The 25297-nt window shown below is 37.8% G+C and overlaps 1 protein-coding gene across 7 annotated transcripts in view; it reads right to left on the bottom strand.

Moving 5' to 3' along the window:
• gramd1ba (GRAM domain containing 1Ba) overlaps positions 1-25297 on the bottom strand; it is a 56355-nt gene that overhangs the window by 10451 nt on the left and 20607 nt on the right. For 5 of the 7 annotated variants that reach the window (XM_081354967.1, XM_081354968.1, XM_081354970.1 and 2 more), the window contains 7 exons: positions 11204-11420; positions 8105-8125; positions 1674-1758; positions 1265-1368; positions 973-1068; positions 820-900; positions 604-719 (listed from right to left, as the gene is read on the bottom strand). In XM_081354967.1, the coding sequence (XP_081211093.1) occupies positions 604-719; positions 820-900; positions 973-1068; positions 1265-1368; positions 1674-1758; positions 8105-8125; positions 11204-11420 (720 nt within the window). Of the gene's footprint in view, positions 1-603; positions 720-819; positions 901-972; positions 1069-1264; positions 1369-1673; positions 1759-8104; positions 8126-11203; positions 11421-14702; positions 14931-25297 lie in introns of those variants that run through there. The other 2 variants (XM_081354972.1, XM_081354969.1) reach the window with 2 other exon arrangements.

Genomic DNA, 25297 nt, shown 5'->3' with positions numbered 1-25297 from the left:
AATTATGCTTGCGAATATGCTTGCACTGTGTCACTGACTAGATATATTTAAAATAATGTAGGCCACTTTTTACTGGTAACATTTGGCATTATCATGACCCACAAATATATATATATTAGTTTAATGTAGTACTGACACTAAAACTCTGAGAACTTATTTTGGGTGAATAATACACAATACAGATTGTCACCCTCCACGATACATATTGTTGCAGTTTTGTATTGCGATATTTTGTGACACCCCTATTAATAATGCATCTTTGCTGAATAAAATTACTTTTTTCAAAAACAAAACTGTTTTGGATTGGTTGTATCTGATTGGGACTATATCAGTGAATCTGAATGGGTGTATTTTGTGCTAAAATAGCTTCTTGAGTTCAGACCTAAAAAAAGACTAAATCTGTAAATCTGAGTGTACTAGAAGCTGGGAAAGGGGCACAAAACCACTATTGTGATTAAACAAAATACCCCCAATCCCAGATATTCCTAAACTTGCAACTGAAAATCTGTCTAACAAAATCTAACAAAGCTGTGAGAGAGGGTGTAGATTTGTAAATTCTGAATCACCTAAATGATTCAACATTCAGGATGGGGGAAGACTCACCCCATGGTGTTGAAGTCATCATCAGGAGGTACATAATCTTCATCGTCACTGGTCAGACCCAGTTCATTCCCATAACACTGATGGACAAAATGCCACAGCTCTTTGGGACACAATGGCTAGATAAATATGAGAGACATAGAGACTTTGTGGGCTAACATGGCCACCAAACATTTGTTTTCAAAGGATCATTGGGAATAATGACATATCTTGTCAAACCTTTTCTAGTAGAGCATTCTGCCAGAGTCTGAACATCATCATGTACGTCCGATCTCTCGCCCCAAATGAGGTAAAAAAGTGCTAAAGGAGAATATGCAAATGTTTAGTATGCACGACAGAGTTTGGTGCACTAAGTCAAAGACCTCTGTTTACCTTTTCATTGTCTGTGCACAGCTGGATGGCGTTGGGGATGAGTCTAGCCGTTTTCTCCTTCGTCATGGAACAAACATCTTTCAACTTCACGGTCAGCTAAACACACACAGACATAGAGAGATGACGACACAAACTCAACAAACCTGCTGAAGCAACACAGTACATTCACTGGAAATCAGTTTTTTTCAGAGCTAAAAAAAGAGAGGCAGAAATGTAAATTCTGTGCAGAATACGCCGTTTCTCCTCACTGCTGTGCGAGACAATCAGAGATGATAGTAATATTTCAACTCACCAGCGTTTCCCAGCGGAATATGTTGCTATAGAAACAGATCCAGTTTTCGGAGAGGTAGAGGCGGCCCTGCAGGAGGATATCTCTCTGCAGGGCACAGGAGTAGTCTGTCAGGATAGGTGAGAGGTCAGAGTTCAAAGGTCATGGATGTGGTTTATACATGAAACATTTCCATGTTTTATACATATTGTTTATACAAAACTTATAATATAACAGGCAATCACTAGTTTGAAAAAAAAAAGAAAAAAGAAAAAGGTAGGTCTCAACATTTTTTGGCTAACCAAATCAACAACAACAAATCAATACAGTAATTTCAGGTTGTATGGTAAATGATAACATGTATGCTACAAGACGGCTAATTATATTGTACTGTAGCTGCCTTCAGTATGTAAAGATCAAACATAAGACTCACCCACAATGAGGCGCTCTGTGTCGGGCAGCTGCTTGAAGAGCTTCCTGAAGTCTTCATTTCGCTGCTTGTATGTGGGGCTCAAAACCTGAGTGAGGAAAGGAGAGAGAGAATGAGACCGGCTATGTACAGTACAGAAAAACACAAACATCCACACAGAGACAGTTAAAACACTCAGCATTCTTAAGAAGGAACAAAGACCTCATACATTGTTTTTTGGAGAAAAACTATAAAAGGGTCATTCTACAAAACGGGTGCCATTTGCATCCCCATATATACATACACAATTGTTTGTCTTACCTACAATAACCAAAAAGAAAAAATCATTAAGTATATTTATGCTTTTTTTTTTTTCATTTACTTTAATCGTGAAGATTTTTTGGCCTGTTACCACCCCTGTAAATGCAATAAAACCTACAATTTTCTCTTCATTCTCTTTCTATATATTTTTTGATTTTAGAAGAAATAATTAATTGGAAAAATTATATTATAAAGGCTTTTTGTGTCCCCAGCACAATTCTTTTTCTTTTAACAACAGCTCTTTACATCAAAAAAATAATATATATATATATATATATATATATATATATATTTTTTTTTTTTTATATATATAAAAAACCTTAAAATTTATTTTCCTGGTTACCATGATTTTGTATAGTAAACAAGTGAAAAATGGAAAATGGAAAGAAATATAAGGCATTAAATTCTCAAATGAATTTGTAAAGCTGTCACCCTATTTCCATTAACACTTTCTGTGGGAATAAATATATAGGAAATTTTGATTTTAGTTTTGTATAATGCAGTTTATTAACCCTAAAACACATTATCTGTCTGATTAAATGTTTAATATTTTACAAAAATGTACATTAAATAAAGTATTATTTAATGTACATTTAATGTAAAACATTAATTAAAAAACACTTTATCAGTCTGGAAAAGGCAGTTTGGTATAAAAAAAAAAAAAAAATATATATATATATATATATATATATATATATATATATATATATATATATATATATATATATATATATATATATATATATATATATATATATATATATATATATATATATATATATTATATATATATATTTTTTTTTAATACAGCCAACGATCTACATCAAGGTACACAACTGAATGTATGAAAAACTACTGCAGTCCCTCAAATCATTGCATTCATTTCACAGCAAAATGCATGCCATCTGTCCTAAGCAGGTCCGTAAGCGCACAGTAGTAAAATTGTAGTCGTGTCTCTCCACTGAAACATAATGAGATGCTCATGATCTAACATAAACAAAGCCAAATTAAAAAGGGTGAAACTCCCTTCTCATCTGCTCTCTGATTGGTTGCTTACAGCAGGAACACTCTCTAAATCCCAGTCCCAGTCCATCCAATCACACGGGGGCACTTCAGGCTGTTGGACTGCCTCCCAGTCGTAGAGCCAATCAGAGTCTGCATCAAAGCTGAGGACTTCCATCGCTCTTGTTGGTTCCCACTTATTGTCTCAGCTCCTAATGGTGGTGCAATGCTTCACGATATGCAGGTTGAGCTCAATACCAGCTTCAGCAGGCCATGCTCTGAAATGACCTGGAGTAACCTCTGCACCCCTCCTTTGGCATTACTGGGCTTGTTTTTAAAGTAGTGCAGCCTGAGTCTCAGCACCTAAACACCAGCCAAACAATCCTCCACATACGGCAGGAGAACTCCTCACATTGATAAGAGACACATATCAATCTTGACAATGAAAACGGAGCACGGTTTCCTCAGGAAATGAGTCAAACTTTTAACAAGACACAGAGGACTGTTAGTGGTCTGCTTTGAAAGGCTGTGGCAAAACAATTTTTTTGTTTGAGGGTTTATGCCCGCTGATCCACCAAATTTACACAAAATACAAGAAACAGTTCCAGATCCAGCCAGAAACTCTGAGGTACGTTGCCACTTTACAATATTTTAGATTCAAAGTGTTCATGAAGGTTTTCAGTTACAGTTATCTGATGGAAAACATATATTTAGGATATTGCATATCCTAAATGTTTGCCAAGAAAACCAAAATCGTCCAAGAACTATCCCGAGGCAAACATCTCTTTACACAAATTCAAAAACTAAAAAGTTTTTTACTGCTTGAGGAATCCCAAAAAACATCCACCTGTTGAAAAATGCAGGGTTTATCTTCAGATCCCAAAAAAACATCTTTCAAAATTCTTTCTTTAGCATGGATAAAAATAGTCAAAATACAAGCATTAATATCCTTGCAAGTCAAGATCAGTTCATCTGCGTCACGTCCCTTTGAGTATATCTTCCTGGAGGATGCAAAATGTGTCTCATTTAATCTCACAGAGAGACTCTCTTAAGCTGAAGCAGCCCTTTACTACAACAGGAAAGAGTTCTCACTAAGACTTTCTACAAAACATCTCTGCCAAGAGGAATGGGAGGGGCCTGAGAGAATGTTTGTGTGTGAGAAAGAGGGAGGAGGAGCTCGGGAAGCCAGCTGGCCAATAGAATGCAAAGAAGAAGAGAGAGGAGGGGCTGTGCCAGATGTAGTGAGCTCTTTGCTTCAGGCTGTAAATTTTTCTCACTCATGATCGAAGAGCTGGGAGATTTATATGCTTTTCCTAGGACTGTCATTACACCCCCACCCCAGGTCAAACTTGATTCAATGTCTCTCCGGAAATGTTACAAAGAAACACTCCTGTGACAGCTGCTGTTGCCAGTTTCCTGAAGACCCTGATGGGTTCGGTGCCTGAACAAGACACTTCAGCTTCCACAAATTTGCTTTATTGCGAAACTAGCAAAAGCAGCAGTTTTTTTTGTGTTTTTTTTTCATGAAGTGGGAGAAAGAGATCAAAAAGTTGGAGAAAGTAGAGGACAGAGAGATAAAAAGTGTTTGAGAGAATCACAGAGGCCCCCATTGTGCACAAGTCATTTTTATGGTGTTAGTGTTGAGGCACAGCCAAGGACAACGCCTCAGTCTTCATTCTCTCCTTCGTTCTTGCACTCTAACGGGGTGAACAAACTCTAGTTAACTTCCTGGGCTGGAGGAAGGGGGGATGTTGAGGGGATGCCAAATGGGTGAATCATCTCTCTCTCTCTGGCCTCTCCTCCAATTCCCTCTCAAGCAAAACATCTGAGGCCACTGTTGAGCCAGACACATTGTTCAGCTCAGGAGCAAGACTCTCGGTAGAACCATCTCTTTTCTTTGGAAGTCCTAAGGAAGTCTCTTTTTTGTACAATAAAACATGTTGGCACTACATGTCTGGTTGCCCAATGTTAAATCTAGGTCCTATTGGTAAATATGAGGGAAAAAATGTAACTAAAATATATTTCATTTAAAATATTTACAAAAATATAACCATTAGTTGAAATAAAATTGTAGAAGAAAATGGGTAGCGCTTTATTTTACAGTCCTATTCCCCACGTACATAATATGCGCTTATTATAGTAATTTCAATAACTGGGTAATAACTAGGTACTAATCCTGGACCTACCCCTAAACCTAACCTTAGCCCATAGTTACCTTATATTACCCAGTACTTTCTTAGGTAAGTACACTGTAAGTGCACGTACTGTAAAATAAAAGTGCAACCAGAAAATGCATGAGAAATAAATGACAAACATTTTTTCATTTCCCTACATTTGCCATGATTAATGGCACCACTACAAATTACAAATTAAAACAGAATAACACCATATTCCCATTCATCCTGTACTTTAGGCTATCTCAGGACTTTTCAATTCTCTAGCTCAACATTTTGTTGCGTTTTTTCCTTGCTACACTTACTTACTCTTCACTTGTTCACGTTTAAAGCTTAAGACATTAATGCATGATTTTCTGTAAAGCTTCTTTGAAACAACATGGCTTGTAAATGCGCTATACAAATAAAAATGGCTTGACTGTCCCTGTGACTATGACGGGAAATGTGATTATTTACAGTCCAGTGGAGAAAAAGCTTCTCCTTTACTGTCTGTATTTAGAATGTTTACAGCTGCTATCTTACAACTGAGCATATTATTCAACAGCTTGTGGTTATCTGCCCACCCAAGAAAAACTAAAATGAGCAAAGTATACAATTTTCTGATAAGCTCACACTTGGAGAGAGTCCCAGCATCATTGTTTCCTGCTGGTCTTTATAAACACTGACTGTTATCTCCAACACAGATGCTGGTGTCATTGGTTTTCCTCTGTTTATGGAGTCATGCAGAAGCATCATGCCCATTCAGACTTCCCCCGCAGAGTCCTGTTTGGTAAACCCGCACCCACACTACTTAACAGAACACCCGACCCGTTATCCGACAGCAACACTAATTGAATTCTATACCCGACCCGTTTGACAGAGACCGTGACCCAAACTGCACCCACGTTAAAATGCGGTCGTCTCTCCTGAAACTCTGCAGTTTATATGTGGCTGTTTGTCCTCTGAATAGACAACATACAGAAAGCGAGCAAAGGGCCATCCCTATATAATCACTGTCACTGAAGCTGTCAAGTACTTAAATTCAGCACAATTGGCAATAATGCTCAACGCTACAAACTGTGTTGTAAATATAAGGAAAAAATATCTATATTCAAAATTTATTCTGGTAAAAAGTGTTCAAAGATATCCATTTGCATGTCAAAATTTGATAAATTCAATTGAGTGCAGATCATTTGCTTTAAACTGAAAATTCATTGTTGTATGACTATCTATTCCAAGGAATAAATGAATGAGGCTTTTATATGAAAGATGTAATGAAAGTAACATATGAAGGCAAAGTATGTTAACCCATACTCGGAATTTGTCCTATGCATTTAACCCATCCAAGTTAGTGCACACACTGGGAGTAGTGAGTAGTGAACACACACACACTGCAAACCGTGGACACACACACCCAGAGTCATTTTGCTGAGGCACCCGGGGAGTGATTGGGGGTTAGGGGATATGACTGATAAGGGCAAATGGAGGGAATTTGTCCAGGACACCGTAGTTACACCCCTACAGAGATGTGCCATGGGATTTTTAAATGACCAGAGATTCAAGACCTCGGTTTAACGTCTCATCCAGAGGATGATGCTTGTTACATTATAGTGTCCCCATGACTAAACTGGGGCATTAGGACTAGAGGTCTGCATGGGATGGATTTTTCAGTCCCGCTCCTGCCCGCTACCGCAAGATTTTATACCGTTCCCATCCGAAACTTTCACGTTTTTTCCTGTTCCCGCCCGCAAATCCCGTAGGAAGTTGTCTATGCTAATTTTCAGTCCCAGTCTGGTTAGATTCTGTCTCGTTCTGGTATCTAAAGGTTATGTTTTCCAATTTCTACACACAATGCTTAAGATCTCCAGCTACAGACTTCTTCATGCTGTTATTATTAGATAATTATATTTTGCTGGAGCCCACAAGTAATTTCTTTCTCCTGCATTTATCAGTAACTTCCCTCCCGCATTCACACTCAGCAATTCCAAACTTGTCCCACGGCGTACTCTGTTGTGTCGGGTCCCGTGGGATTGCAGACCTCTAATTTGGACCCACACAGGCCACAGGGTGAGCCTCACTAAAACTTTTTCCAGCAGCAACCTAGTGTTTTCAGGAGGTCTCCCATCCAGGTACTGACCAAGCTCAACACAGCTTAGCGTCAGTGGGCAACCAGAACAGAACATATACATATATAAAATCAGGATTTGCACATTAAATTGCTAAATTTCTCCCTGTACAAAACGGTGCATTTTATAGAAACATAATTATGCTTTAAAAGTGATGCTGGGTGGAAAACCCACAAATTAGATCTTTTCATCTCCATTGCTGCTCAGTGAGAAAAAGTTTAGATAATAATACAGCAATCTCACATGAGTTTCAGAAGAGATCTCAAAACCAAATCAAAAGTCTGAGATTTCAATGTGAACTGTGCTATGCTATCTATTTTAGATGTAGTATGTTTGAGCAGTAACAGTGGCACAGCCTGATCCATGACAGAAATGGAAACACTGTTTATTTGAGAGAAAGAACACTGCGCTCTTTGTTCTGACGTTCTACAGTGCACTTTCATCAGAGTGGCCCAGAGGTTATGACCGACAATAACACATTGACAAAACATCACAAAGCCACTTGTAAAATGCTGAAAAATGTCATTAAGTACTAGCTGACCTGAAAATAAAAATGGATTCTTTCCCACAGGAAAACAAATGTCAGGCCAACCATTCAGCCTTACAGAAGAAAGAGGTAATCATTTCTTACATGAAATGTCTGTGAAGGCAGTTTAACTCTGGCAAGCAACACCCTCAGAGATTCACATGACATAGCATGTAGATGAGCAATAAAAAAATATGAAATAATGACAAACAAAATCCAGTTCCTAAAGAATCCCAACCTGCCAATATTGTACACAATATTGTATAAACACACGACATTCAACATCAAAAGTAATGAAGAGTAAAAAATTGTTTTTTAAAAACTTACGTTATACCAGCTTTGACTTTTCTGTGAGTTTGAAGAATCCGATTTTGATGGTAGAAGAAACAAAAGAGGAAGAGATAAACATTAGAGTGAGTTTTTAAGGGTCCTGGGTGATTCAAATATACACAAACACTTATATTTGGCTATATACAAATCACACACACAAAAACAGACACACATACGCTTTATAGGGACATTCCATAGACATAATTATTTTTATATTAATAAAAATTATACATAAATTGTATATTCTATCTCCTAACCACTCCCATCACAGAAAACTTTCTGCATTATCTATCTATCCATCCATCCATCCATCCATGAATGTTTGATCAGCACAGGTATAAGTATATCATAAACAAGGGATTATGGGAAGGCTCTGTTTGTGTATAGAATCTTTCATCTGTGCTTGTATCATAGCACATTCGCAAAACACAAAGCTACCACAAGGGGTCAGTCTCTACACTAAATTAACTCTTGTTGTTAAACATTGTCAAACATATAATGCATTTTATAGAGGACAGGACAGATCTATAAAACCACAACTATCCTAAAAGTGTCTTAACAGAGATTGTGATACAAGTTTATGGTTCATATACACAAATATAAAGACCTAAAAGAATGGAGAAAGTAGTGTAACGCGAGCATTGGACAGATCTTTTCACACACACTGGGACTCTACAGTACTCTACTGTGGTTTCTTCTCAAAGGATGGGTCTGAGCTCAAGGGCACAAATACTGATTTCTTACTTTAATCAGGTTTAGTCTGTCATACTGGAGAGAAAGTTCATCAAGAGAGGTCAGGTGTGAAATGTTTTACTTATAAATATGTATTTATCCTTCTATATCTGTCTTTAGAAAATAAACTGACTGACATAAGTAACGTGTTTCTACTATGGCATAGTAAAAACTTCTGCTTTTGTGATGCTGCATCGGTACCATTTGGTTGCATCGGTACCATTTGGTGTCAAATAGAAGTTAACATCTCTTTTATAAGCCCTGTTCACACAGCAATCCCAGTAAATTACCATAACATTACCATAATGACTTTACCGGTAAACTCTATGATGTAAATTATTGGAAATTACCAAACACGTCTGTTTTCTTCATCTACCTGGACGAGAAGCGCTTTAGTTTCACTACGAGTCCAAATTGACTACATTTGAGTGACATGCGTAAGGTTCGCACAGAATGCGATTTTGCTCCTAAAAACACGGGGCGCATAATAGTTACTTTAGTATTGCACTATAATACGCATACGCAATAACTGCGGAGCTGATTCATGGAAAAGAAAGCAGGGACTGTGTCATTCACTATTGCCTAGATTAGACCACTAATATAGTTCACTTGAATAAAAACGAGTGAGCGAATTTGAGTGTGCTGCATAGTTAGTTTGTTCATGCTGTTCAATAATTATTTGAAACTTTGCAAACCGGCAGCTTCAGTAGTGATGAAACGATTTATCTTAAACTCTGTCATGGAAACTAATAGCATGTATAAACATTAACTAAACAATGTAATAATTAATTAAAACGGAATTTATACCTGTATGATATGTGCTGTAGCCACATTGAACCAGCAGTTTGGAAAATGGATGGATGGATGGATGATTAAGCTGTGGGCACCATCTTCTGGTGAGCCGCGGGAATTAATTCGACATGAGACTCTCACTGTGCATTATGGGTATTTGCCGTTGAGCATAAATCGATTGTGCACTCGTTATTGCGGTGCATTGTGGGATTGAATGAGTGCACTTGATAACATTCACTATGGTTTCGGACCCCACTACAAATGGCTGTACCTTCAAATAATGCCCTATTTAAGGGTATAATGGGTGATTTTGGACACAGCAAGGTTCTCGATCATGAGACGCGGCGCAATGGTCAGACGTCCGTCTAGCGCATGTTTACAGAGAAAAACCATTAAAAGCAGCGGAACTTAGCATAAACGGACAGAGCATTATGATTGGCTCAACGCAAACTTCTTAAGACGGCGTGTTCTGACCTCGCATGTGCTCATACCCGTAATCCTGTTCTTTGTTTACACACAGAATCGTAACGGTAATTTACTGGTAATGTTACAACTTCTCATACCGGGAAATTGTTAGAACTTACCGGTACTTTTGGAAAGGTCGTGTTCACACATGATCTCTTAATAGTAATTTACCAGTAAAGACTGTATGTGTGAAAGGGGCTAGTGTGTATCAGAAAGTTCAAAACATTTAACTTGGCATTACTAGCTAGTCTTGCACAGGGTTTGCTTAGCATTTTCTATGGTTAGCACAGACAGGTGATGCAAAGCATTATGGGATGGGTCACATGCAGGGTGGAGGTACGGTAGAGCAGAAAAGAGTGATGCTTACTTTAGACAGTCTCTTGTGGGACTAGCATGCATGAGAGAAAGAACAGATATCAGAAAACAAACAAAAACAAAAAGAAAACTATGAATTATGTGCAGAAAAATAAAAAACACTGTTGGGCGGCAAAGCTTCCCCACGTACAGTATCAAAGCAGAAGAGATGTTCTGTAAATCATTCTGGTACATGAGGTGCTGATGGTCATGAAATGATAATGCAACGACTTGACTGACTTCAGATTAGACTTAAATGTGCTTCAATTTGTGACATGTACAATATTTTTTAAATGATGTACTGTTTTTATGAAGCATGTTCTTCTCGAAGAAAGGGAGAGCTTAATATTTTACCTTGCAAATGCAATCCTTCAACAGATGCAATGATAGGAAAAAGAAAGCAAGAGCTCTACAGTTTTTTCAAAAACTAGTGAGCTGCCACTCACACACACTCACACTGTGTGTGTATGATGACTTTTTTTGTGTGTATGATGACTAAAATGTTCCCTGGATAGGCAGCTCACTAGGTTTTTAAGTAAATTGACTGGAAAACTGTAAACACTGGTATCTTGTAGGAAAATGTAGACTATCTTCTCTACAGGTATAAATCACCTGCAGTACACTCAGAATTGAGTTTACAAGCCTGCACTGATGAGGAATTTGACCCCACAGTAGCAATAGATGTGCCAGACACGCAGTATATGAAGACGGTGAGAGCAGAAGTACAGTAAGTACAGTAAGTCACACATTTACCTTGGAGTTCTTTCCTCCAGTGCGGGTGTTGTGAAGCGACTGGCTGTAAGTGCGTTGGACGGCTTGTTCCGGGGTGGAAGGGGATTTATCAGAAGAATGATCGGAGTTCTTTTCCACCATGTTCTCTCCCTCTGGACTCTGGGGCGTTGGGGAGCGCGAGCGTTTACGCAGGACGGGTGAGCAGGCCGGCGTGCTGCGGTTCGAGTTACTGGCAGTGCTACAGAAACAAGAAAAATATCCAATAAATAACCATAAAACCGATGTTACACTTCACAAAAAGAATGCAAATGGTTGTTTGAGCCTTGGATGGACAGTTAGCGCATGAGCTACAAATGCGTGGTTGCTCATGTGGGAGATGCAGGATTGAGTTTCGTGTAAACCATCAAAAGGCTATAGTAAACATACTAAATGTATTATTGAAAATGTATAAATGAATAAGGTATTCTGTAAAGGACAGGGGAATAAATATAGTCACTGGCTCAGAAAAACAACAACAGAAGTCAACGGAAAAGTCCCCACCAAAACCACCAAACCTCTTGTGTACACACAAATCCTCCCAGCAGGCCTTTCACCTCTGCCCTGTCAGCTTCCAGGAATGTACATCAGACTGACATCTTACAACTCTGACCAAAAAGCACAGCAGCGGAGGTCACATCGCTAAAGCGCTGTAGTTCTGGTGGGAATTTCCACATCAATGATAAAATCACACGCAGAAAAAACAAGATCGGACAAAATACAGGAACTGAACATCTGATGATCTTTTTGAAGCACAAAACTGAAACTCTATACTGAAAAAAAAGAAGAAACTTGAAGAAAAAAAAATGTTAAAATGGAAAGCAAAGCAAATGGAGACCTCCTAGTTCATACATGTTTCTCCTTAGACCTTGATATTCTCACAGGAGATTCTCAACATAGAAAGTTCACCCAAAAATGTTGTCATCATTTACTCACTCTCAAGTTGCTCCAAACCTGTACAAGTTTCTTTTTTTTGCTGAACCCAAAAGAAGATATTTTGAAGAATTTTGGTAATCAAACAGTTGGCGGTAGCCGTTGACTTCCATAGTAGGAAAAAAAAATACTATGTAAGTCAATGGCAACTGTCAACCGTCTTGTTACTAACATTCTTCAACATATCTTTTTTTTTTTTGAGTTCAACAGAAGAAGAAACTCATACAGATTTGGAACAACTTGAGGGAGAGTAAATTATGAACATTTTTCATTTTTGGGTCTTTGGGTTACTATTCCTTTAAATTTGTCAATCAACTTACAATCAAAAGTCAAATCATTCTCAAATTCTTATGAGTTATGGCGTGCATGTTCATTTTGTAGCTCTGTTCTCTAACTGTGTCAACAAGTCTCATTTTATTCCTCTTAAGAGCTTTTAGGAGAAACATCTCAGACCAAATTGATACTTCAAATAAAACAACTGAAAACTTCATTAATTCTCCTAAGCTAAGAAAGAGTAAAATCTTCTGAGAAAAATCATTACAACAACACTCACTAGCTGACCTCAAAGACGGAGAATCTCTCAATCAGACCTTATTTGCTTACAAAGGTCAAGATGGTAATACAGAAGATGAAAAGCCCTCTTCAATCAGATGGAGAAACTCTTCTCTAGCCATCTATCTTTGACTCAATCTCTTGATGCAGCAATCCTCCTTCTTCCTGCTGCCAGCCCTTCATCTGTCCCTCAGAAAGGCCACCAGGTTCTATCTTAATTATTAATGTTCTGTACCTGAGCTAAGAGCTGCCCGTCTGGAAAAACAAACAGTGTGACAAAAGAGAGAGAGAGAGAGAGAGAGAGAGAGAGAGAGAGAGAGAGAGAGAGAGAGAGAGAGAGAGAGAGAGAGAGAGAGAGAGAGAGCAACTGATAAAACACCTCACAACTTCTCTGGGTTCATTCAACCTAATGCACTTATGATTTTATCCATGCAGCAACACTCAAGCACTCAAGCAGCCGTTCCTTTCTAGAACACAAGTCCACGTGTTCTATCTAGAAGGTTCTGACGGCAAATAAATCACTGCAGATAAAACCTTCACAGAAACAGTGGCATCAAATTACCGGTGCATAGATCTACATCTATCAAGCTGTCAAGAATCTGTTAGATCAGCTGCTTAAATGTTTTCTTGTACATCATCTCATTCAATATACAAAGTGAGGGTGAGCAGAACAATATTCCATATTATTTTGTCTAAATAAATAGTCTAAATGCTAAAATAAATAATTTTAAACGTCACAACTACATTAAGGCATCACAACACTTGATATTCAACAATATTATTGATCTGTCCGCATTGACACCATTACATGAGAACTGGACTGAGCTGGACGATGACATCACTGTTTTCTCCAGAGCAGCTGTATAGACAAATGCTGTATAAACTAAATTAAATTAATAACTTTTTTTTTTTTACAACAAAAATGAACATCACTGAACTTGACACTATTTTCGACACGAAACAAACTTTGTTGCATTGTTTCCCTGTTAGCTGCTTTGAAACAATCTGTATTGTAGTGCTATATAAATAAAGGTGACTTGACTTGACAACATTATAGTGAAAAGGCAATCTAAATGTAAAAATATAGTAAATATGAAAATAGAATAGTAAAAAAATATTAACCATCAACTGGTACAAATTTGAAAAATACATAATTAGCAAATAAGGTGCCAATATATTGTGCATCCCCACATACTTTTGTGCTATACTCACTATTTGTGTAGTACATACGTATGTATCCTGTGCAAAGTATGTGTGTTATTAAAAAAAGTAGACAGTCTACAGTACATACTGCACAGTATCCAATAAGCAGTGTGCTAGTATTCCATTCCAGACATTATACAAAAGCATTGTCTCTCGTGAGATAGCAACTGACATTAGGGTGCAGCTTTGAGAACACAAGTGCCAAACACTTTCTCACTCTCCACACACCTATAAAGTGATAAAAGAGAAAAAAAGCTTGTATTGTGGATGGATGTACGGCTCTACTCGCCTCTCATCTGTCATATCTGCGCTTATAAGAGCCGTAATGACAGGCCACACGTGTATGTGTGAATGCAGTTTTCACACCTCTGCTTAAAAGGCTAAAACCAAAAAACTAACATACATGATATAAACATTTTCTCATACCACCAGTCGGAAGATATTGCTCTCTCACGCTTGGCAGAGATAAACATCTTTCTCACGCTCATTAAAGGGGTGAAAACACTCCCATGTGATGCAAAAATAATAATAAAAAAAATCGCTCGGTCCATGCAGCAAACGCAATGCATTATTCTGATCAAATGTCACAGATGCATATCTCTTCTAAAAAACATACAGTTATCTGCTTGAAACTGGATGAAAGCATGATTCTATTACATATTACAAGGTGGCAGAAGCATAAAATAAGAACTAAAACATTGGAAATTGTAGCTAATGGACATGTCAAGTGTGACAGTCCCATCATGCAAATGCCTTCCCTTCATGATGTTAATGCAAAAATCACACATTGACAAACCTGGTGGCCATGAGGGGCTACACGAAAGCGTTCGGCTCTGCTTCATTCATTCAGTGCGGCTGCAGTGTGAGAATGGAGTGATGTGAGGAGAGAGGAGGAAGAGAGGAGGCGGAGCTTATCATCTCAGCATCCATGTTCTTTCATGCAAGCTTCCTCATTTCTTCGCTGTTCTACATGCTTCCTCTTCTGTTCTGTTAGCTCTTCACTATCGTTCTGTCGAGCTGGTGTGAAAAGCGGCTGCTGTGCTGGGGTTTAATATTCATGGGTTTCTTGAATGAAGCCACTCACGTCAGCAGTCTCTGGCTCTCTACCCCTCCCCCTGTCCAATCACATCCCTCCCTTCCCCTCTCACTCGCTCATGCTCGCTCTCTGTTCACTCCTGTGATGCATATGCCATCAAATCCTACCCAGTCAAGTCAACTCACCTTTATTGCTACAGATTGTCTCAAAGCAGCTTTACAGTGATAAGGAAAATAATGACTCTCTGACAAAAAAACACTCTGGATAGCTTTTACTTATGTGAATATTGTAATATGTGAATAAGTAATACGCTTGAACTTGTGTGAATGATACCTCAAATCCGTGTCTTGTTGAAGAGGAATGTACTGTTATTTTTCTAAACAATCAGACTTATAATTTCTACCTGGTGGATGATAAAAGAGGCACAAAAAGGAGAGAATTTAAAGAGAAAGCTGAGTTTTATGAGTTCCTGATGCAAAGCTGAATTTTCAGCATCATTACTCCAGTCTTCAGTGTCACATGATCCTTCAGAATTAATTCTGGCACTCTATTATTATTGGTGCTCAATTTTTAAACAATGATTCTTATTTAATATCAATTTTGATAAGATTGTTTAATTTTTTTGTAGAAGCTGATACATTTTTTTAATCATGATAAATAATTTTAGCGTCACTTTTGATCAATTTGATGCATCTTTGCTGAATAAAAGTATTTTTTTCTTCTTTTTTCTTTTTATTTTAATCTCCCTTACCCCATACCTTTCAATATTAGTGTCGCGGTTTCCACAAAAATATTATGCAGCAAAAACATATATATAATAATAACATAATAAGAAATGCACCTTTTGCAACATATCACATTGATTTCTGAAGGATCATCTAAAGATCACACTTAAGACTAGAGTAATGATGCTGAAAATTCAGCTTTGCCATCTCAGGAATAAATAACATTTTAAAAAATATTCAAATAGAATTGTAAAATTAAATTGTAATAATATTTCAGTATTTTTCATTCAATAAATGCAGCCATGATGAGCATAAAAGACTTCTTTATATATATATATATAGAGAGAGAGAGAGAGAGAGAGAGAGAGAGAGAGAGAGAGAGAGAGAGAGAGAGAGAGAGAGAGAGAGAGAGAGAGAGAGAGAGAGAGAGAGAGAGAGGATTAAACAACGTTTATTAAATTTTCAAAATTGTCTCACACACACACTCACAATAATACTATAAAAAATAATAAATAAACCACATAAAACATTCATTAGATATTCAAAACCAACTGACCCTCAAAAACCTCACATAAGACATCTTTACAACACCAGATATCACAAAAAACCATTTCATTTTTCACCAGTTTGTAGTACGCAAATTCAATCTTGATTCTTCCACCCACTAGTTTTCTAAACATCATTTCCACATCAGTAGACCCAAGTTGTGTTCCTTCATTTTTCCTTGTTTTCCAAATTGCTAATTTTGCTGTACCCAACAAATAATTTAATAAGCATGTCATCCTTCTCATAGAATACCTATACTTAACACCTCCAATAAATATTTGATCTGAAAATTCTTCATCAAAATCTTTAAACAAATCTTTAAGAAAATTAAAAAGATCTTGTAATCTTCCACATTTTAAAAATAAATGCTCTAAGTCTTCTTGGTTTCCACAAAATCTACATTCCCCCCCTACTGCTGGATTCAAGTGTGCCACATGTCTGTCTGTAGCTATCGCCCCGTGGATAAGCCTCCACTGTAGATCCGCAGTACGCTTCTCTATAGGAGGCTTATACAGGGCTCTCCACCTGTCCCTCACGAGGAAGTCTGGTCCCAACAAACTTGGCCACTTTGAAGCTTTTATTCTCTTGAGAAAAACTTGATGTGTGACTTTTACTGAAGAATAGTAAATCGCTTTCTTTGACGTAGATTTAAAATAGTCCAGTTGTGGTGTATCAAAAGACAAAATTGAGTCCATATTTACATCCACCGTTTCCTCAAGTATGGCTGGAGACACTCTGATTTTTGGAAATTCTTCTTCTATATCTCTTAAGTCCATTGACCGACGTCTTTCAATGTACTCTCTATGCCCACTTGGTAAAACATTCCAGATCTCCTCTGTCAGTTTCGAGACAAGACGATCAGATTTCAATCCTGTCACTTCTTTAAGAATTCCAACCGGCTTCCACCCATCATCGTCCAAGAGATGTCTGATTTTTACAATCCCATTGCGCTTCAAAACTGCAGATACGCTTACTGAAGACAACAGCCTTGTTTGGATCATTGGATTGAAAAATAATGGTTCTTCCAGAATCCAATGCCCTGTGTCATCACTACTTCGATCCACTTTAAAAACTGTTTTCCAGGACTGAAACATTGACTTATAGAAGGGAGTAATCTCTGACAGACACACCTTCCCCAAGTCCATGATGAACAAATGTTTATCCAACCCGAGCCCACCTGCGTTCTTCAAAATTAATCTTGCAGTATGGGCCCAAGTCAATTCTTTATGATATAAAAGTCTTTGTGCTGCTTGTATCCTGTAAGAAATCAATCGACTTCTCACATCCACGAGCCCTTGACCTCCTTCATGGACAGGTAAATAAAGTGCAGCAGCATGGATCCAGTGCGCCCCACTCCAAAAAAAGTTCACAATTATCCTTTGTATTTTACGAACCAACTCCAATGGAGGCTCCATAACAGTCATTTTATGCCACAATGTCGAGGCCGCCAAGTTGTTAATGACCAAGACTCGCCCTCTGTACGACAATTGTGGTAATAGCCAGGTCCATTTAGACAATCGGGCTATCACTTTCTCCAGCAATCCCTCCCAATTTCTCATCTGAAAATTTTCATTTCCTAAAAAAATACCTAATGTTTTTATCCCCTCTCTGCCCCAAAGTAAACCACATGGTAGTTTTGGAGGTCCTACTTCTTCCCAATTACCAATAATAAATCCCTCACTTTTCCCCCAATTCACTCTGGCTGAGGATGCTTTTTCATATTTTTCAATAATTTCCGTTAAAACTTTCACATCATTTTGACTTTTTATAAACACTGTCACATCATCAGCATATGCTGACAGGGATACTTTAAAGGTACTCTTTAAATCTGGAAGTGAAATACCGATTAGCTCTTTCCTTAATCTGCACAAAAAAGGCTCGATTACTAGACTATACAACTGTCCAGAAAGTGGACAGCCTTGTCTGATACCCCTGGACATCATGATAGGTGCACTCAATCCACCTCCAGCTTTAACCATAACAAATGCATTAGAATACAACAACTTTATATAAGATATAAAATTATCCCCAAACCCGAATTCTTTCAACACATTGAAAAGATATCCATGATCAACTTGGTCAAAAGCTTTCTCTTGGTCAAGCGAAAGAATCCCCAAATTAAGATTATTACTTTGACTAAAATCAATCACATCACGCAATAAAAATAAATTATCCATAATTGTTCTATCTGGTATACAATAAGACTGGTCTCTATGAACTACTACATATAAATATTTTTTAAGTCTATTTGCTAGTACCTTTGAGAATATTTTATAGTCTAAACATAGCAACGACACTGGTCTCCAGTTTTTCAATAGACCCAAATCTCCTTTCTTAGGAATTAAAGATAGAACTGCTCTGCAACAACTTGTGGGTAATGTCTTTCTTTCGATGCAATCAATCAGCAGTTCATTTAAATCTTGTCCAAGTAAATCCCAGAAAGCCTGATAGAACTCCACAGGTATACCGTCCACTCCTGGAGATCTTCCAGTGGATAATTGTCTCATTGCATCAGTAAGCTCTTGCAAAGTTATTTGTTCATCCAGCGATTCTCTTTGTTCATCTCTCAACTGAGGTAGATCACAGAGCAAATCGTCCACACTTGCAGAGTCACAACTCTGAACATTATATAATTTAGAATAAAAGTCTATTGTCATTTCTCTCATTTCCAGAGGGTCAGAAGTTATAGTTCCATTCGGACGTCTTAGATGACACAACTGTTTTTGTAAAAAACTTTTCTTTTCCAAATTAAAAAAATAGGCACTAGGAGCATCCATATCTTTGATGGAGCAAATTCTTGATCTTATTAATGCTCCTTTTACCTTTTCTTGTAAAAAAGACCCAAGTTCTTCTTTTTTCTTATTTAACCTTTCATTATTTAACAATCCCATATTATTTAACATGTCTTTTTCCAGAGATACAATGTCTCTTTGTAAACGTTTCACTGTTGTTTTCATCATTGCAGTAGTATGTGAAGTATAGTTTTGGCAAAAAATTCTGATGTTAGCTTTACCTACATCCCACCATTGACCAAGATTTTCAAAACTGTCTTTCTTAAGTTTCCACCTATCCCAGAAAACCTTAAACTTTTCACAGAAACTGATATCCTGTAATAATTTGACATTAAAATGCCAAAAATAACAAGGTTTAACCACTTTCTTTAAATTAAAATCAAAAGTAATCATATGGTGATCTGAAAAACCATTAGGCAAAATGGATACATTCATTACCTTATTATTCCAAATCTTCCCCAAATAAAATCTATCTAACCGAGCACCACTAACTTGATTATCTGATGCCTTTAACCATGTATATTGTCTAACTCCTATGTTCCTACTTCTCCACAAGTCTATTAAATCAAACTCATTTATAATTTTTAACAATTGAATGCTTGACTGATTATGTGGCTCCTCTCCATTCCTATCAATTATAAAATTAGTTGTGCAATTCCAATCACCCCCAATTATCATGCACACAGTATCATCAATTTTCTGAATAACTGTTCTCAATTCCATAAAAAAAACCACACGCTCATGTCCATTATTAGGAGCATATACATTAATTAAAACAAATATATTTCCTTCAGACTCTACTTTAGTTAAAAGTGCTCTACCTTTTACAATTTCCTCTGTTGATAGAATATTTACATTTAGATTTTTGGAAAAAAGAATAGCTACCCCAGCACTTGTGTTTGTACCATGGCTAAGAGCATATTTCCCTTCCCACCACATACCCCACTGAGTCTCATTATCAGTACTTGTATGTGTTTCTTGCAAAAAGACTATATCAGCTCCTTTAACAAACTCTGCAATCATGCCTAATTTATTCCGATCTCTACCCCCATTTATATTTAAGGAACTGAATTTTAAAAGTTCCATAGAAAAATGAAAATAGAGAAAAACAAATGTGACTAGACAGAAAGCATGAAGTATGAAATTCACCCTGTGCATTTGAGCATCCTATTTTTGCACAGCTCTTTTTTCTTTCCGTAATTTAGCCAACATCTTTTTCAGCCTAAACCTCTTCTTCTTGCACAGAGCTTCATAACTAACAACTTTCAGCATTGACACCACTGACCATATGAATTTGTCTATCTCCGGGAAAAAATCCTTCACCTCAACAGTTTTTCCAAACGTCAAATCCAAAAAATCATTAATCTCCTGCACCGAATATGTTTCATCAATATTCTGCGACCCAAACTCAGAAACATCCGACACCTCAGACAATGTATCATCCTCCCTCATTTCATAATCCTCACCTTTTTCAACATCATTTAAGCTTTCAGTATTTTCAATACTGATCACTTCGCAAGCAACACTTTCACTTACTTTCTCTACTACCACTGTATGTGTACTGTGTTCCAAGACCTCATGCTCTTGTACCACATTCTCCACTTTTTCTCCTTCATTCTGATTTCTGTCTACACTTGCGCGTGATTCATCATTCTGAACTATACTCTCTTCATTAGGCTGAGTTATTGTATTTTTTACATTAGCGGCAGTTACTCCACTAGGCCCAGCGGCCTCCTCATTAGTCTGAGCTCTATGTGGGCATGTCAGCTTTTTGTGCCCAAGTTCGCCACACTCAAAACACTTCAAGCTACCCGTATTAACATAAAGCATATACGATTTTCCTTCATGCACAACTCTGAAAGACATGTCTAGCTCCGGCACATTAAGAAACATAAACACCTGTCTCCTAAAAGACATCACATGTTTTAGTGCTTCATTTTTACATCCTAATGGGATCGTTTTAATCGCACTAGCACATTTACCATATTGAACTAATGCACGCTCAATATCCTCATTTCTAATAAACGGGGGGACGTTCGAGACATAAACCTTTGTTGTTGGTGTAACAAGCGGTGAAACAATAACAAAATCGCCACCTACCACAATCCCGTTGGCTATCAGGCGGTTCACTAGCTTCTCCTCTTTAACAAAAACCACCACCGCTTTATTCATCCTGGAGGCCGAAGAAATGTTGTCATATCCAACCTCCTCTCCGACCGCCAGCAGCACATCCTCCACAGACACACCCTGCGCAGGTACACATCTGACTCCGTGACGCCGCGAAACAGGTGGTTCTCCACCCGCCAGCAACGACGCCATACCGGCGCCTCGGCGAACACCACCAATACGTGGTTTTAATTTCCAAATTTAGCTCTACAAAAATATTATGTCTCAAATCCCCTTTTAGATTTAAAAAGAAAAGAGAAAATAAAAATAAATAAACAAAAACAAACAAACAAAACAAAGAAAAAACTATCAAACACCTCTCCGTAAACCCCTCACCACCACCCCAAACGCTCCCAGCGTGCACCGGAAGTGAGAGAGAGAGAGAGAGAGAGAGAGAGAGAGAGAAATAAGGGCAGGTTAGATAATGTTTAGATAGTATAATAAGATCAGAGAGGTTTGTTTAAATCTGTTCAAAACAGGATCCGATCAGATGTGATCAAATCATGATCTGATAATAAATATTAGATCAGATCAGGGTTCAATTAGATCACTCAAATCATTGTCAGATGAGATCGAAATGAATTCAGATCAGGATCAGATTACAGTCAGATTGCCATCACCTGATTTGATCACAGTCCAATCATATGAGTGAGATCAGATGAAGGTTAAATTGGATCAGTCGCAAATTAATCAGAGTTTGATAAGATCACAATTTAGATTTAAGTGAAATTAGATTAAAATCAAATTCAGAGTTGGATCAGAGATCAGATATTGGTGACATCAGAGTGGAAAATTCACAATCACAGAAACAGAAAAAAACAACATAATAATTATGTGTAAACTTTAAATCAAATCATGAATCTGTGAATCAAATCAAACTAGTTTCTAGTCTGATTTATACTGAGAGAGAGAGAGAGAGAGAGAGAGAGAGAGAGAGAGAGAGAGAGAGAGAGCATATCTCTGCTTAAAATAGACCTGTAATCTGCTCAGGACGGTGTAATACATGGTAATGTCTGGAACAAACAGCCTATCTTTACTGTCCAGCTATCTGTTACTGTTGCATTTAACTCTGGAATGCCTTCGAGAAAAAAGAAAAAGAACACACTTTTTTAAAGTACCCCTATTATGCTATTTTAATGGTTCTTAATTTTCTTTTAGAGGTCTCGTACAATAGGGTTACATGCATCCAAGTTAAAAAAACAACAAAAAAATCTCTAATTTTCTCATAACATACATTGAAACCTCATTTCACACCGTGTCTGAAACCAGTCCGTTTGAAGATGCGGTCCCTCTAAACCCCTCTGCTCTATACTCTGGTCAGTTGGCCCAGTCTGTTGTGATTGGTCTACCTCTTACAATGTGCGTCGGAAAACAAATGCCTACATTACACACATGAATTTTAGCTCCAGAAGCCTCTTCAGCACTTGTATACACAGTAATACAAACAGTAAATATGGCGTCGATTTTACCGTATCAATTCAAGCCCGAGTTCTCATCTTTTTGAAGTGCATCCAAAGTGGATTTGCAGCGCGGAAAACAGCGTCTTCTCGGCATGACGACAACATGAACCAAACTCTTCCAGGCCTCTGCTACAACTACACTGTTTGAGGGCGGGTCAAAAAACTACATGTTGTTTGTGGGCAGCCAATGAAGACCATATGCTGGCATTATGCAAATTTGATATAACCTAATTAGGCTTGTGCAGGAAGTAAGACTGGCATCACTGACGATTCATTTCAGGCAGTTCAGAATCGGTTTGCAGACTTAAACTTTGCAGACCTTTTACATTCAAAAACAGCTTTATTACACATGAAAAAGCATAATACGGGCACTTTAAACAGCATGAAGTATAAATTCTATACTATGCAGTATAACTTAAACATATCACACGTCTGTGACAGACTGCACTAGAGAGGGAGCTGGTCATGTGACCACATCTGCCTTAAGAAGTACACCTCTTTATACTGTAATCAGACATTAAAAATGTGTTTTCACAAGGGACTCATAATTATATAGCAACATGTCTCTTAGTGTCCACTGCAGTAAACACACACAGATGGACACAGTGAGTGATCTGGTCCAAGGACGCGCTCTGCAGTGCTCATTTAACAGCGCTGGGAGCGAGAGTCCTACTAGAGAACACAGCACACAGATGCTGAGACTGTCCACACTGTTATCGCAGAGCAGCTGATGAGCAGAAATCTGTACAACTACGGTACCTACAAAAATACCTTTAAAAGAAAGTATTTCATGTTTTGAAAGAGAACCATGATATTTTTAGTCTAATTTCCATTTACAACCAATGATGTTTGGGATTGGAATATTTGGGATCTGACCAATGGCAAACAAGAGGAGTGTCTGGGAAAGCTTAGACAATGACTAGACTTCTTAAGGCCAAGATCCAGACCAACAACCTGATGGTCCAAGAACCAGGCAGTCATTTTAATGAACTAAATAACAAAATAACGCTTTAAAGGTCCCGTTCTATGCCCCTTTTCACAAGATGTAAAATAAGTCTCTGATGTCCCCAGAGTGTGTATGTGAAGTTTGAGCTCAAAATACCCAACAGATCATTTTTTACAGCATGTTTAAATTGACATTTTTTGGGGCTCAGAAAAACGAGCCGTTTCAGTGTGTCCCCTTTAAATGCAAATGAGGTGCTGCTGGACGACACAGGGGGCGGAGCTTCATGAGCTCGCGCTCAGTCTGTCAGGACAAATTCATCTCACGGAATGATGATAATATCAGAAACTCTCAGTAACGGTGTTCATTTCGAGTCGGACAATAATGCCTACAGAGTCAGAGTGCTGTATAGAGATGAAACAGGTATGGTTTAGTAGTTTAATTACGGTTATTATAACGTATTTGTCATCTGCTTGTAGGCTATGTATCCATTACTTACTAATAGCCTACAAGTCTGCTGTCTGAATGATGATCAAACATGTACTGATGAGTATAATAAAGTTTATTGTACATCACACAAAAGATGAAGCGTCAGTTTTACTTCAGAAAATCACCGTAAGAGCTGAGTAAACACAGTAGCCTAAGTTATAAGAAGTGCGCAAGTAGCCAGTAGAGTTGAGGGAGCATTCCTGTGGGCGGAGGTTAGTCAAGAAACGGTTCTGGTGATGTCACTAATGCAGGATGTAGAGGGGTGTAGTCCAATAGAGCCGTTTTTGTAGTCAACTTCTGTTAAATAAAATATCTCGCTTGGCATTGAACTTTGAGCTTTATAATTTTACAGATATTATTTATGCTCTAACAGCAACATTACACACTAACTAAAGTTTGAAACATGGAATCGCATGCAACGGGACCTTTAATGAAAGACAGACAGACAGACAGACAACAAACAAATTCTCTGTATGGTGATGACGTCACGCTGACCCATACTTGAGGTTATCACCTTTAATATGGTAAAAATATCTGGATTTTATCTGAGACCTAGAAAAAAGCCATGTTCATGTGGCCTCAATGTCTCAAGAGTACAAGATCAATACACTAGTTCTATCAGATAAGACCCCAGGCTTTCATAAACACAAGCTGTATCAGCATCTGATGAAACAGTTTGCATTATAATATAATTGCCAAAAGTTTGCATTTAGCATGCTTATCAGACTTGAAACACACTGCAATACAAATTTAAAAAAAATCTTTGCCTGACCAAAAATAAATAAAAGTCTTTAACCAAGCGACTAGTTCATAACAGAAAAACATCACATGAGCTAATTTTAATCGTTTCCTCATTTCTAAAAATTCCCAACCACAAAGCACCTTCATCACAAATAACTTCGACTTCTGAGGAAACTGCTACATTTTGCCTTGCTGACACAAAGTAGAGTATATGAACTGAGAAAAAGGAAAAACGACGGTCCAAAAGAATATGAAATTATTACATGAAAACTGCACTGTCACACTTCCTTCACTAATCTGCGTAAGTCCTGAACTCAGTGCCTCTAAAATAAGCTTCCACCATCCAACAGGGAAGAATCATTCTGCCATCTAAGAGGGCAATGTTACATAACCATTAAAAGTTTATCATTAAAGTCCACCATCTTGGCCTCAGCTGTGTGGCCGCCCATTGTTTGGAGCCATGGAGAACCAAATCAGTCATCAGACCATGTCA

The sequence above is a fragment of the Scardinius erythrophthalmus genome (genome assembly GCF_964197995.2).
Source record: "Scardinius erythrophthalmus genome assembly, chromosome: 23".
NCBI lineage: Eukaryota > Metazoa > Chordata > Actinopteri > Cypriniformes > Leuciscidae > Scardinius > Scardinius erythrophthalmus.
Note: the sequence above shows the minus strand (reverse complement) of the source record. Positions and strands in the feature narration are given on the sequence as shown.